Source organism: Podarcis cretensis (genome assembly GCF_951804945.1).
Source record: "Podarcis cretensis genome assembly, chromosome: 4".
Taxonomy (NCBI): Eukaryota; Metazoa; Chordata; class Lepidosauria; order Squamata; family Lacertidae; genus Podarcis; species Podarcis cretensis.
In genome coordinates, this window is record NC_137173.1 from 66,897,434 (window position 1) to 66,912,517 (window position 15,084).

General features: G+C 43.3%; 2 protein-coding genes across 8 annotated transcripts in view; one reads left to right on the forward strand and one right to left on the reverse strand.

The window, feature by feature from the left end:
• SCML2 (Scm polycomb group protein like 2) overlaps positions 1-8,158 on the forward strand; it is a 53,308-nt gene extending 45,150 nt beyond the window's left edge. For all 3 annotated transcript variants that reach the window (XM_079972664.1, XM_079972665.1, XM_079972666.1), the window contains exons 12-15: positions 755-868; positions 1,795-2,076; positions 2,986-3,149; positions 5,159-8,158. In XM_079972664.1, the coding sequence (XP_079828790.1) occupies positions 755-868; positions 1,795-2,076; positions 2,986-3,149; positions 5,159-5,284 (686 nt within the window). In that variant the 3' untranslated portion in view covers positions 5,285-8,158. The remainder of the gene's footprint in view (positions 1-754; positions 869-1,794; positions 2,077-2,985; positions 3,150-5,158) is intronic.
• Positions 8,159-12,357: 4,199 nt separating this feature from the next.
• Positions 12,358-15,084, reverse strand: part of RAI2 (retinoic acid induced 2) — a 92,972-nt gene continuing 90,245 nt past the window's right edge. For all 5 annotated transcript variants that reach the window (XM_079972776.1, XM_079972777.1, XM_079972778.1 and 2 more), the window contains one exon: positions 12,358-14,564. In XM_079972776.1, coding sequence (XP_079828902.1) covers positions 12,793-14,460 — 1,668 coding nt within the window. In that variant the 5' untranslated portion in view covers positions 14,461-14,564 and the 3' untranslated portion in view covers positions 12,358-12,792. The remainder of the gene's footprint in view (positions 14,565-15,084) is intronic.

Sequence of the window (15,084 nt, forward strand, 5' to 3'; positions counted from 1 at the left end):
TGAAGGCTGGCGGTGGGAAGAAAAGCCCTTCTCCCGCCTCCAGCCTTCAGAAGAGTTCCCCGCAGGGCTCCCCAAGCTGCAGATGTCTGCCCCGCGCGAGGGGCGCTCTGCTTCAGAGCGTTCCTCGCACCGGGCAGCAGGCTGCTATCCGCAGCCTAGGCAGCCCTGCAGGAACTCTTCTGAAGGCTGGCGGCGGGAGAAGGGCTTTTCTTCCCACCGCCAGCCTCCAGAAGGCTGTTCTGAAGGCTGGCGGTGGGGAGAAAAGTCCTTCTCCCCCCGCCAGCCTTCAGAAGAGGTCCGGGGACAGACTGTCCCCGGATCTGGTCTGAAGGCGGTCTCCCTAGGAACGCATTAATTGATTTTCAATGCATTCCTATGGGAAACCGTGCTTCGCAAGACGAAAAACTCGCAAGAAGAAAAAACTTGCGGAACGAATTAATTTCGTCTTGCGAGGCACCACTGTAACTGTTTTCTCCAGTGACAGCGCTTTGGAACGATTTCTGCAGAGGAGCACATACAGGGAAGTGGTTACACCAGAATGGAAGATCGGCATACATTTTTGCATAGAAAGGTTTATGAGCAAGGTATTCACAGACCCATCCAATGCAGAAAAACCCACAGGGGTTCCCATAGGTGTTTTTTCTACAGGAACCAGCCCAAAGCATTTCCCCAAAGGAAATGCAGGGACTACATAAGGCAGTTAGAAGTGGGTGGTTGTTGTTTTATAAAATGAATCCTTTTTTTCCTCTCCCAGCAAAAGAGGAAATCTCTGACAACAGAAGTACAAAGCGATATTCTCAGGATTCGCCATCCTATACTGCCCCCCTGTCTCCTAAACTACCAAGGACTGAAGCTCATCCCTCAGAAGGTAACTATTGTTATATTTCTTTACAAAAGAATCACTGCATTTCTAGGCAGTCTAGCCCAAGAGCACACCAAAACCCACATGAATAGGAGGATAAGTAGCTACTAGCCATGATGGCTATGTTTCACCTCCGTTGTCAGAGGCTGTTGTCCTCGCGTCTTCCTTGCAAGCTTCCCATGGGCATCTGGCCACTGTGACCACAGCATGCTGGACTAGATGGGTGACTGGCTTGGTCCAGAAGGGACTCTTCTTATTTTCTCATGCAGTCCAGGCATGTACTGGATTCTGTGGCAGGCACACCCAGCTTGGAAGGATAGGGGGAATATTCAACACAAATAACACACTAGGCTACTTCCTCAGGACTGCACTATATGGTGTAGCTCACTGATTTCAGTGGGTTTACATCTACATATATTGTTCAGTACTAGGACAGGCAAAACAAGCTGCACGTTGATTCTAATGAAAACTGGAGAAATGAATATGTATAGGCATAGTTTCCTTACTTCACCAATTCGTAAATTACACCCCAAATCCATACACTTCTGGGATTACTGCCACTTCTACAGGAGTCCTTTTCTCTGAAATCGCCCTTGTTTGTGTATTTTTATGGGGAATCTAGTTACCATATAGGCACAGTCCCTCTTTCCTCTGTGTCTTTTCCACTATAATCTGGGGAGCGATGGTGCACTGGCAATAAACAGCATCAGGCTGTCCAGTGCAGATGGGAAAAATGCTGTCTTGTTCTTGTCTTTGAATGGAGGAAGCCCTTCCATTCATAGATGCCTAATTAGAATACCAGCCCTTTTTACAGCAAAGTATTTGTAGACATAGCTCTCCCCCCCAAAAAAAACCACTACCCTATTATCAAGGATATTGCCATAATACTTCCTAATGTAAATGCATTATTTATGTTAAATTACTTTATACAGCGGAAACCTTGCCAAGTGAAGAAAATGGCACTTCCAAAGAACACAGATTTTCAGAGGACTCAATGGATTCTGCACTTAATTTAGTCAATCCCGCAAGCCCTAACTGCCGGAATTCCACTGAATATCGAACCTCAGGGAGTGCAGCCTATTACAGGAATTCTCTTCCGCCAGTGACTGCTACCTCAAACACAGCACCAATTCTACGGAGACTGTCGTCAAGTTCTGCAGGGAACAGCAGTTACTATGAAGTCAACAGGAATAGGCTGCAGAGGAGGATTGAAGGTACAATCTAGTTCTTTAAAAGTCCATGCTCTGTTTTGTCTTCTTAACAATATATAAACTCATATATTATTGCTTTTTTTTGCCTTGTTGAACAAAAACTAGTTTATAAAGCAGGTTCTGAACGTGCTTTGATATGCAAGGATTTGAAAAAGAAGTCAAAACTTGCAAAGTTATCAGACGTGCCAGAAATCAAGTTAGCCATCCAATCTTGCTCTGTAGAGATTCCTCATGTTGTAATGAGTTTATAAGGGATTGGCTGGTTGTAGGTCACTGAAGAGCCATTTCTGAAATGTAGGAAAAAATCATGCTTGAAGATTCCTGTCTTCCTTAACAGTGTTTTAGGTATTTCCTCAACTCTCCTTGATATCTCAGAAGTTGGTAGGTAGTTAATTCTCAGTTGTCACTTCTATTTTTGAACCTTCTGTACCTTAAATATAGTGTGGTGTAATCTGTATTATTCAGGCCTTCCTAACCTATGAAAGTCTGGCCAGATGAGCTAATTGTTGCATTTCACAAATACCAGTTCACTCTTTTCTGTAGGCAGAACATCAAGTGTAGTGGAGCCTTAAGAGAAACATACGTGATCTTTTATAGATACAAAAAGTCACCATATGGTATTTTCCCTCCTACCACCCTTCTTAATTAACCAGTAATGCAGTCAGATGTATATTTAACCACAGCATGAATAATAATAAAAAGCACTAAGTGTTTACAGATTGTTATTAAATATAATCCTTCTTATATGGAGAGGCACTCAAAAGGAATGGCAGGGAAGGATCACCATGTGGAAATCTGCCCCCTCTTATTTATAAATGGAAGCCCAAGAACTTGATGTTGTGTGTCCAAAATAAGCTGGTTATACAAACAGCATTTCCACCTTCCTCAGTTTCTTGATTTTTTATATTTAAGCTGCAAGCTCCACAACAGGACCCGACCTCAGCACGCTAAAACGAGAACCCTCCCGTGTACCCAGTAAGGATCCTTCTATGTGGTCGATAGATGAAGTCATGCGATTCGTGAAAGAAGCTGATCCTCAGGCATTAGCGCCTCACGCAGAACTCTTCAGAAGACACGTAAGGAGGCTGTTTGCTTATATTACAACATTTAGTCTATTGTACTAAAGGACCCCTGACTATTAGGTCCAGTCGTGGCCGACTCTGGGGTTGCGGCACTCATCTCGCTTTACTGGCCCAGGGAGCCGGCGTACAGCCAGCATGACTAAGCCGCTTCTGGCGAACCAGAGCAGCGCACGGAAATGCCGTTTACCTTCCCGCTGGAGTGGTACCTATTTATCTACTTGCACTTTGACGTGCTTTCGAACTGCTAGGTTGGCAGGAGCAGGGACCGAGCAACGGGAGCTCACCCCGTCGCGAGGATTCGAACCGCCAACCTTCTGATCGGCAAGTCTTAGGCTCTGTGGTTTAACCCACAGTGCCACCTGCATCCCAGTCTGTTGTATTACATGAGAGTAAAAAAACTTGGGCACAACCTTTGAGAGATTGTGGGTTTTTTCCCAGGGACACAAACCATTTTGCTTTAAAAACAAACAAACAAAAAAAACCTATAGCAAGCTCACTTGAAGCCATCCATTGTGATGAATCACATTCTCTGTTGGGTTCTTCACTACAAATGCTCATTATTTCTCAAAGTAGAAGTCGCCTCTATTAGCCTGTGAAGCTTGACCTGTTATTGTGTAATTCTCTGGCAGCCCACTGGAGACTACATAATCTCTGCATTTTGTTTTTATTTTGGCAGGCAAAAACTTTCCAGTCTTTTGGTTAAAAAAAATCCCAGCAAAACTTTTATTTCATAAAATTTATATACTGCTTGATTGTTAAAAGCATACACCATCCAACCAGGCATTTTTGGTAGGAAACATTTAAAGGACTAAAATCAATTCCCAGCTCAAATTGAAATTGGTTCCCAGTTTGAGGCTATAGCTGACTGACTCCCACTACGAAAAAAATGAGGCTGCTGAACAGACTCTTGGGCTTGTTGATGCTGGTTTTTTATATTTTAGATCATGTTGTGATTTATTCGGAAATGGTTCAGTTTGGTTTTGTATATTTTAATGTTTTATTTATTATTTTTGACTACTTTTGTTAAGTTGTGGTTGAGGTTTTTTTTTCATGTTGTAAACTGCCTTGAGCATGAACTCTGGAAAGGTAGCATACAAATAAATAGTTTCCCTGCAGAACCCTTCCAATAATTTAGAATTTCTTTGCTTGGCAGGGTTTCTGCTATATAAAATAATTTAACACAAATAGTGCACTTACATTCGGAAGTATTTTGGCAATATCCTTGAGACTAGCTTTAAAAAAAGCTATGTCTACAAATACTTTGCTGTAAAAAGGACTGGTATCCTAATTAAAGGTAAAGGACCCCTGACAGTTAAGTCCAGTCGTAGACGACTGGGGTTGCAGTGCTCATCTCGCTTTACAGGCCGAGGGAGCTGGCATTTGTTCGCAGTTTTTCCGGGTCATGTGGCCAGCAAGACATAAACTGCTTCTGGTGCAACGGAGCACCAAAACCAGAGCAGCGCACATAAACGCCGTTTACCTTCCCGCTGGAGCTGTACCTATTTATCTACTTGCACTTTTTGGTGTGCTTTCGAACTGCTAGGTTGGCAGGAGCAGGGACCGAGCAACGGGAGCTCACCCTGTCGCGGGAATTCGAACCACTGACCTTCTGATCGGCAAGCCGAAAGGCTCAGTGGTTTAGACCACCTAATTAGGCTTCACAAATAGAAGGGCTCCTTCCATTCACAATCGTGACGAAGACCCTAGGTCAGCCTTTACCAACCTTGTGCCCTCCAGATGATTGGGATTACAGCTCCCATCTGTCCCTGCCAGCACAGGTGTTCTGGAGGGTACAAGGTTGGCAAAGACTGCCCCAGGTCATAATTTATCATTCTCTGTATGATGTTCCCCAAGGCTGTACTCTACAACCTACTGTATCTTGTTGAGCTTATTACACACAGATGCACATTGTCTCATGCAAGCCTAGTACTATTTTTTCTTTCAAGGATTCTAGACCAAGATATTACCAGGTGGTTAATCCTTATTGTGTGCTCTTTCCACAGGAAATTGATGGAAAGGCTCTCTTGCTACTGAGGAGTGATATGATAATGAAATACATGGGACTGAAGTTGGGGCCTGCACTAAAGCTGTGCTACCACATTGAGAGACTTAAGCAAGGGAAGTACTAGGCAACTGATGCACAACTATAATGTCACATGTTTATTGGACAACCTCTCAGGTTCATCAAGATGGGGGAAGGCACAATACAGCGGGAACTTTGCCTAACTGAGCATCTTAGAAATGGATGGGAGATGGTCCATTCACTTCAGCAAAACAAGTTTTCAGCAGATCGTGTCCAGTGTTCCATTCACTGTGCTAAACTGTGACTAAACTGTCACTGGTTTCCAGAAGTTTCTTCCCCACAATATGAAATTTGTTGTCAAGAGAAAGTAGTTACATTTTTGTATTTACAAAATTTTCAAGGTGCAGGGAAAGGCAGTGCCATGGGTATTTACATGGGAAGTTCTAAATATATTCGCAACCATTTGGCTTCAGCTGGTGCATTTTCATTCAGAACCAAAACAGCTGAATTTCCAAAGGAATTAAAATATGCTATCAGGATCTTAACATTCTTTGTTTTGCAAAGGTGACTGAATTAATAATGCTAAACGGGAAAAGGTAGTAATGTCTGCAATGAGTTCACTTCTCGGTTAACATCCTGATACTCCAGGAGATCACTATTCAGTTATGCTACATAGGTTTCCACAAAGGGAATAGCCATATGAAATGTTCTGTATGTGTGTGCGCTGTGTGTTTAAAAACAAAAGAAAGCTTTTGTAAAGAGTTTTAAATTATGAGGGGAATTTTTGTAGTGTTGACAATTTAAGCTGGCAGTATTTCTTTTTCTTTTTTGAGAAGGAAGTTCTCGTGGCTGATTTGAACAGCCAATTTTTCCAGGTGAGTGAACAAATTTCCTCCTCGCTCACTGGAACCTGTGCCACCTATCATTTTGAATCATTCCGTCTCTGTGGAGCTTAACGTGAACATAAAACGTTCATACGCTTGTATATTTGTGTGTGAGTACGATACATGCCTCTGTGCTGTACATAGTGTTCATTTTTTTGGAAAGTCTTTTAAAAGGTACTTTTGCACTGTGACAGATAACAAACTGTAGAGATAACCCCCATGCACAATCCATTTTGGCCTCTGTTTACAGATTGTTATGCGCAGTATGAGGCTTTGTGAGCACTCTGCTGAGCACTATGATCATTTCTTGACACTCGTACAGCTACAGGCTTCTTGCTGGAGGACAGGGTGGGGAGGGGAAGAAAAAGGCCTATAACCATTTCCTCTATCACTCCAAACAGATGATTTCATGCTTTCAGGCCTGACTGCACTGAAGTTTGTTAGGTTCTGTGTAATCCAGCAAGTATTTCTGCACGCAGCTCTAGTACTAGACGCACGGGTCTGAACTCCACAAAGCACCTTTTGCTGCAGGTGGAACACCCTTGCTGGATGAAAGTGAATGTGTCTTCTTGCTGTTATTGACTTAACACCTGTCTGCTTTGCTTTCCATTTCTGGAGGGATAAGAAACAATCAAAGGACAGGTGGATTCACGCAGGGGAATGTCCCTGTACTATGCAATATTTTGGATTTTCATCATGTCGTGCTGAGCCATTTTGTTCTGGGAAGATTTCTGGAAAAAAAAGTGTGGCGACTTTTTTTTGTTCTGAATTTCTATCTTGCCCTCAGCTTCTTTTAAAGTAGAAAAAAAATTACAATTTAACAAAGAAGTTGAACTGCACATGGATGTGTGTGTGTATTACACACTTTGGTGCTGTTTCTATAAGCTACAAGAAGTGCTGATAGTAAAACATTTTGCTGTCACTGCCAATATCATATCAGGGACAATTGTGTACATTTGCTGTGTAGGAAATGGAATGTACTGTATGTAATAGTACAAGTGATGATAGAGAAGATGTAGTCCAAAAAGGAAGGTAGATTTTATATTTCTTATTGCCTTTTTTTATATCAAATGTGTCTAGTTAAAGAAAGTATTTTTACACATTACTCATTTGAAAATGCCTTGCTTGCTGGTATACTAGTATTACTCAGGTTTAGCAAAAAGTACCGCAAAGTCTCAAAACAATTTCCAGGCTTAAGTATTTCTTTAAATCACTGCAATATGATTTAAATGAGTTCACTTCAGAGGTGTGTTGTATTTTATGAACAGCCTGATGTTAATATTTGTTGTGTCTGCTAAATAGTTCCCTCTATTAAGTGTACAAACCATTATACCAGCCCAGAATGGCTTTGGAACTGTGCCACACAGCTCTTGCAGATGTTTGGAATCAAGCTGCAAGGGCTGCAATATATTTAATGAAAAATAGATACATGACATGGGTAATGTGATAGCAAATACTTGGCATTTATGTTGGTGGCTGCAGTCTGTGAGACCCCCGCACATTTTTTCTGCAGTTATTGGCTAAGTGAAATTTACGCATACTCAAAAAATTACCAAATTTATCCACACTTTTTAATCGGCGATACTTGGACAAACTTTTTGCTTCTAATGTGGCAATTCTGAATGCTGTTAATACAAACTAGCATGTGGAAGAGAGACACTGTAAAATACAATGTTTATTCTAATAACTGTGGCTTATTCCACTCCATGATAGAGAATTTTAAAAAATAGATTTGAATATGGAGAAAACCCCAATCTTGCATGCATGTGGTTATTTTTAGCCGTCAACTGGAAGAACAAGTATCTTATAGTTCAACTCATTTTATATAACCTACAGTTGGTTTTAAAATGTTTTATACAAATATTTTAGCCTCCTTCATGCATTTTGGGAGTGTGGGTTTTTGCCATTGAATAGGGGAAAGGGTGTGCATTGCATTGTGTACACGAAACAAGAATGCCATACTGAAACTTAACCTTGTACTATATATATAGCATGATATCAAACTCTTATCAAGTGTTTGTAACAGAATATATATTTTAATTATTTTCAACTGGATGTTTTCATCTACGCAGAAAATAAAACATGTTCAGTGTTTATGTGTTAGTTTTTTATGATATCAGCTGTACCTGATTTATGCAAGTAAATGTGTAATTGTACAAAGTTCTACACACAGTACCAGACTACTAATAGTGCTTCAATTAGCTAATAGTTGAATTAGAGCGAGCCTTTCAAACAGACTATGTCATCTTTGCATTGAGCCCTGAACTACTTAACAAGACACACACAATTTCTCTCTCGCCAATTCTATATCTTGCCGCAGCACTAGATGTCAAGGTATTATACAGACTTCTGTCACCAAATCCCACCAGTAAAGGAGAGTTGAATACTTTCTGGATCAGAGGGGTTGCTAATGGTCTTAAGAAGCTGTTGAGATGATAAGGCTTGCCTTAAACCATACTTTAAGAAAAACATACGTTTTTGCATAACTGTGTGTGTGGTTTTTTTTATCAGAACAAGCTAAAATAGGTAAGGTATTCTGTTGGTCAATGCTTTACACCAAGTAGACCTTGAGCAAAGAAATACAGAGGGAGCATTGGTCCAGTACTTGAACTCAACACAAGAGAAGATGAGTGGCTATAAGCACAGAAGGGAAAGTGGGAGTTTCAGTCTCTTATTTCAAAAAAGAAAGACACTTAAAAAAATATATTCAGTAAAAATCTTTTTGACCGTCAGGCACTGAATTAAAGGAATATCTGCTGTGATTTGTCACCATAGAAAGTAGACCTATACAAATAATGTTCAAGTTCATTCCAGCCAGCATCTAGCAACATGGTTCATATTCAAAATGCTTAATTACCCATCTCCAGCCTTAGAAGTATAGCAAGGCATTTATTACACAGAGTTTTTTAACAGGCCTCAACAAAGGGATTCCTCTGCCCAGACATGGGATGGCTGTAGTGAGATCTAAACATTAAGTATTCTGCCCCTCTTTAAAATGTCGCAGTGACTGACTTGTCTCCTCCTTTCAGAAAATCTCACCTGAATACACATGCCCAGTTTCATACTTGGAACTACTGCTCATGGGTTCAAAATGGTTGGTGACCTGTGATCTAGCATTCCAAAAAGTCCATTCACACACATCTACACTTTGTTTTTACTGCTGGGGAGAGGGAAGGAGATGCCAAGTTCAGATTTCCATGTAAAGGTAAAGGACTCCTGACAGTTAAGTCCAGTCGCAGACGACTCGGGGGTTGCAGCACTCATCTCACTTTACAGACCGAGGGAGCCGACGTTTGTCCACAGACAGTTTTCCCCGGTCATGTGGCCAGCATGACTAAGCTGTTTCTGGTGAAACCAGAGCAGCGCACAGAAACGCCGTTTACCTTCCCACAGGAGCAGTACCTATTTATCTACTTGCTCTTCTGGCGTGCTTTTGAACTGCTAGGTTGGCAGGAGCAGGGACCGAGCAACGGGAGCTCAGCCCGTCTCAGGGATTTGAACCGCCAATCTGATTGGCAAGCCCAAGAGGCTCAGTGTTTTAGACCGCAGTGCCACTTGTGTCCCCTCAGATTTCCATACACGAGCATTTAAATGTTTTTGGGCTTTCCTGGAGAACTGGTTTCGGGGCTTGACTCACCAGCACACCTTGTGGAAGCACTTACATGCCCTCCAGCAAGATCCATGGATGTTTTCTCTAGGATCCCTGTAAGAGACACTGTTCATGCCCACCTCTCTCGCTCTCTCCCCAGAGAGAAAGCAGAAAGGTGAAGAAACTTTAAATTATTGAAGGTGCACCAAAGGAGGATAGAAGCAAAGCAAATGAGAGTCAAGTCCAGCAGTTACAACACATGAGATGCAGCCCTGGATCCCTTCCCAGTGCCACAGGGGAAGTGCCGACATGATTTCAAGGCTCTTCACCCACCCCCAAATACTGCAACTTGTTTCGGTTGCTCATACAATCCTGATTGCATTTATAGTCTCCGATGACACTCTTAAAAATGACAGTAGTTAAAAACAAAGGTAGCAGCATTAACTGTGGTAATGAGACAAATCAAATTGACAAAAACAACCCCAATCCTATTATCAAGTAAAAGAGCAAAACAACACACAATGCCACAACAGCAAAGAGCCAAAATGACAATCCCAAACTCACCAGCAGAAGACCCAGTTCTGCTGAAACAGTTAAACCTTTAGATGGCAGTAGAACACTGACCTTTCTACCTCATCCAACCTGCCGGTGCAGTAAATTCCACATAGGCGGTGTTGTCACAGAGAAAGTCGTCTTCCGCGTTGCCACCAACTCTGCCTCAGGATGTAGTGGCACAAGCAATACTTCTGTTAAAAAACAGTAAATTCACAGAGCAGGTGGGCAGTCCTCCCAAGCTGTTTAGGGCTTTCGAAGTAATAACTAGCATTGCAAATTGCATCTAAAAATAGTGGAATGACCAATATATCTGGTAACATGATTCCAAGACTAAGCCCCAGTCATGATTCTTGCTGCAGGATTCAGCACTAACCAAAGTTCCCAAGTGGTCTTCAAGAGCTGCCCTACAAAGTGTGCATTACAGCAGTCCAATCAAGATTTAACTAATAACATGTCTGATTGTGGTCTGACTGCACCAGAAAAGGACACAGCAGCTGAAACAACAAAAGCACTCTTGAGCTATGATCACCATGGGAGCATCTAGAAGAAACCTAAGAGCTCTACCAGTCTGCAAACGTGAAATTTTAAGGGCAACCTAATTTGGAGTAGGCTGACAATTCTATCCCTGGTGTGGTCATCCTGTCCATCACTGACTGCAAACAGATTCAGAGCTTCCACAACCTCCACAGAATGAGATAACAAAAGAGAAGACAGAGCCTGGCATCATCCACATCCTGACAGCCACCCACTCCATAACACCAGGCGTCTCTACTCAGTGATGTGGAGTGCACATTTTTAAAAAGCACTAGGGGATAAAATGGAACCCTGCAAGACACTAAGTCAGTGACCAAGTCATCGATCACAAGCCCCGACCAATACCACCTTCTGAAACATGTCATCCTGGAAAAACCACAAAGCAACACAATCCCCGAAATCCCTATTCAGCGACAACACAAGCTTTAAGAATAAAGGCACTGAAGCTGCTTGGAAGGTCCGATATAACCAATGTTGTTGCACTCCCCCTGTCTAGTCCCCACATAGACCTCGGAGACTTTTTATTTTATGTTCTTCCATATTTGTATAGCTAGCTTTTGTATAGTTAAAGGTAAAGGGACCCCTGACCATTAGGTCTAGTCGTGGCTGACTCTGGGGTTGCGAGGCTCATCTTGCTTTATTGGCCAAGGGAGCCAGCGTACAGCTTCCGGGTCATGTGGCCAGAATGACTTAAGCTGCTTCTGGCGAACCAGAGCAGTGCATGGAAACGCCGTTTACCTTCCTGCCGGAGCGGTACCTATTTATCTACTTGCACTTTGATGTGCACTTTGATGTGCTTTCGAACTGCTAGGTGGGCAGGAGGCCGGGACCAAGCAACAGGAACTCACTCCATCGTGGGGATTTGAACCGCCGACCTTCTGATCAGCAAGCCCTAGGCTCTGTGGTTTAGACCATAGCGCCACCCTCATCCCTGTATGGTTAATGAAATACAAATTGTCTGTCACTGGGCAGACTTGCACATAAATGTGTACATTAGGAAAAATGCACACTAAAATGATGGCAAAATTCAAGAGAACTTTTAACAACCAAACGGATGTAGAAATGTGGCAAAGCCAACTTAAAGTTTGGAGAGGCAGAGAAAAGTGGAAATTGTTAGCTTCCATACTTCTAAGTGTATAGAAGATCCCTACCCCACCCCCACCCCAAGGCCATTATTTTGCATCTAATTCTAGTCAGTGGATTCCAGGGAACTGGGAGGAAAAAACCCCCAAGTATCCCTAACAACCTGATGCCTGTTCAACCTTGGTCTATATTACTACTCAGAGGGTGGGAGATGCAACTTGCCCTCACCCACTTTCAAATAGAAGTTAGCTTTTTTTATATAGAACGGATGGATATACTTATTGGACTATGCAAATGTAGTTTTGCTATAAGATTAACATTCATCTTGTTTCAGTCCGCATAGTTCAAAACGCATCACTGCTAAAAATGTGATGAAGAGTGCCAAGGGTAAAACTGTGTAATGAGCTTGGATTAGTTCAACAGCTCAAGAACATGACAAGTTAATAGCTATACAAGTTTCCAGACTTGTACCAAACCTTTATGGACCCAGAGTGCAAATCTTATATAAAAAAGTACAAAATACCGCAACCAAACTAGCACATACAAATATTTATTCCGAAAGTTCCATTCTACCCACCATTGTTCAGAATTACATCATCAAAGCACTTCATGGCAGTGAAAATAGCTCTTACCCCTCTGGCTCATTCACCCATTGTATCCCATTAAAGCTGCAAAGGTGCAATCCACTTGAAAAATATGCTGCTTTTTATTTAGTTTTCATGAAAAGTTTAGAACGCAACAAGGTGGGAGGGGGACCCATTGTACAGGGAAGACGTAGCCAGTTCTCTCCAGCTGTCTTCCCCCCACCCAAGCTGCTCCACCCCCTTCCCTTCCCCTCCCCTCCCCACTCCACAGTCCTCTGCCTCGAAATAACTTAAAAGATAGCTTAACATTTTAATGCAATTTAAAATGAAGTGCATCTCTTTATTTATAATAATTATACCTTAAAACATTCTAAAACCTTATAAATTACTTTCTTGGAAAAAAGGCCGCGAGCCGCTGCTTTTTGATTGGGAGAATGTGTATTTCCTGCGAGCTCATTTTCTTTAACTTGACACTCCTGTTTTTTATAGGTTTCCTAAGAGCCTCTGCATTATCCTGGGCTTCCGGCTGGTTCTTCACATCATAACACTGCAACACCGAGTCCTGGGGCATGTCCCTTTTGAAGGAAAAGTTTTTCGTCGAAACCCCCGAGAGGCCCTTTATCTTGCCGCAGAAAATTGTAGGCACCGCATCTTTGACAGAGACGATTACTTTGGCCGTCTGTGATGTGCTCACAATCTCAATGTTATTGCCAGTGGGTGGCTCGCAGGGTGCTATACTGGTCTGGTCCACCAGCCATTTGGGCTGCTGTCTCAGGAGTTCCGATGAGCCACTACTGATCACTCTGCTTTCCACCTTTGCTGGAGCCTCGTGCAGTTTGGAAGGAGCAAAGGGCAAAACCGCACCGGAAAGCTTATCCTCTGCAGAATGAGAAGCGCCATCCATCGCGGATCCAGATCGGGTGCTGTTATTGCTTGCTTCGGTGCTGCTAGCCTTCCGACAGGAAGTAATCGAGAGGTCCAAAGCGCCGCCCTCCAGCGAGAGCTGGGAATTGTCCTCGCCTTCCTTAAGCGAAGGGGCTGTTTTCATGGACAGATCGAGGACCTCATTCTCGTTACTCATCTTGATGACAGTGTGCCGGCTCAGCTGGGAAAGCTCTCTGTGGTGGATGAAATCGAATGGTTTGGTTTCTTCTTTCTCCAAGGGAGTCTGGGTGCCTTTGCAGGAACGCAAGACGAACGAAGCAGTCGGTTTCGGACAGTCCATGTTGGCCTTAGACTCAGCACCGTGGGGCACGGGGATGGGAATGGGGATAGGAATAGGAACTGGGACTGGCAGAGGAACAATCACGGGGTATGGTACCAAGAGTGTGGCTGGCGGAACCAGTGGAGATAACGGGGAGCTGAAGGGCTGTGGCGGGGGGACAGAAGAGCAGTCTGGGGGTGGCTGATAGGGCGAAGGACCTAAGGCGCCTTGTGTGGGAAAGAGATCCTGCAAAACAGCAGCAAATCCTGGTGTCTGAAACACAGGAGGCAAGACAGACTCCTGAGCTGTATTTGATGGTTTCTGATCCAACAGTTGCGGCTGTCCCAACGGAGCAGAAGAGCCCTGAAAGAGGTTGCTGTGAATGGAGTTGGCTGCACAGGGAGAACTCTGCGGTAACACCAGTGGGGAGTTTAAATGCTGGAACACATGTTGCTCTAAGAGGACAGGCAGTGGCACTGGGCCTTGAGTGGTCATGACGTAGGGAGTGTTGCCGTTCGGAGCAATCTGAGGGGCTGTGCTTCCTGCTACTTGCAGGTGTATTGGGAGAACCACAGGGCTGTCTCCTAAGCAAATGGGCTGAAGCACTGTGGCAGCTACCTTGAGAGCGACCCCGCTTTGGGATTCTGCTGGCGGTGTCAATATTGATGGAGCGGGGACAGTTACCAGCGGCGAAAGTGCTTTCTTCATCAAGTCTGCTGAATTGATATTCCAGGCTTCTGCTGTTATCAGCTGGGCAACTCCATTTTCTAGCTTGTTGTTTGCCATAGCTGAGGGCGAGGTGGTAACATCCATAGGCAGGTTTTGCGTGTCCTTATATAGTTCCTCCATTTCACAGGATTTCCGAGGCTTTGCAGAACTGTAGTTTACATAGCTGTCACGGGCATCCAATTAATCTCTGGGCAGCCCAAAACATCCACATCAACACTACAGGCCTGCAAAAGAGAGACATGTTTTAAGCACGGCATAAATCACTTGCTTAAAATAATAACTGCAACTTTCTCTTTCTTTCTCTCTTTCTAAGACCACCTGTCACCAAAATGGAACATTAAGTGTTTCCACCCTTTGGGGACAAGAAGTCCTATGGTTCTGTATCCTGGGCATATGTGTGTATAGAATATATGCATATACAGAACATACATCTCTTGAGTGTTACTTGAAGAGTCCTGGGGAGCTTAAAGATAGCCATAAACAAAGATAATTTAAGGACTGAAGCTACTACGGGGGGGGGGGGGGGTACTGCTAGAAGCAGAGCAAGAATTCAGGCTGTTCATTTCATACTTTTAAACAAAGCTTCATGCAATGGCGTCATGTGACACAGGGAAGCAGCTGCACTGTTTACACTCAACAAGAGCCCCAAATTGAGGTGCCCTAAAAATAACTCATGATAAAAGCGATGCAGTCTTGGACTTGGAAAGCTTCAGTGCAACTGAAAGAATCAAATACTTTCTGCCT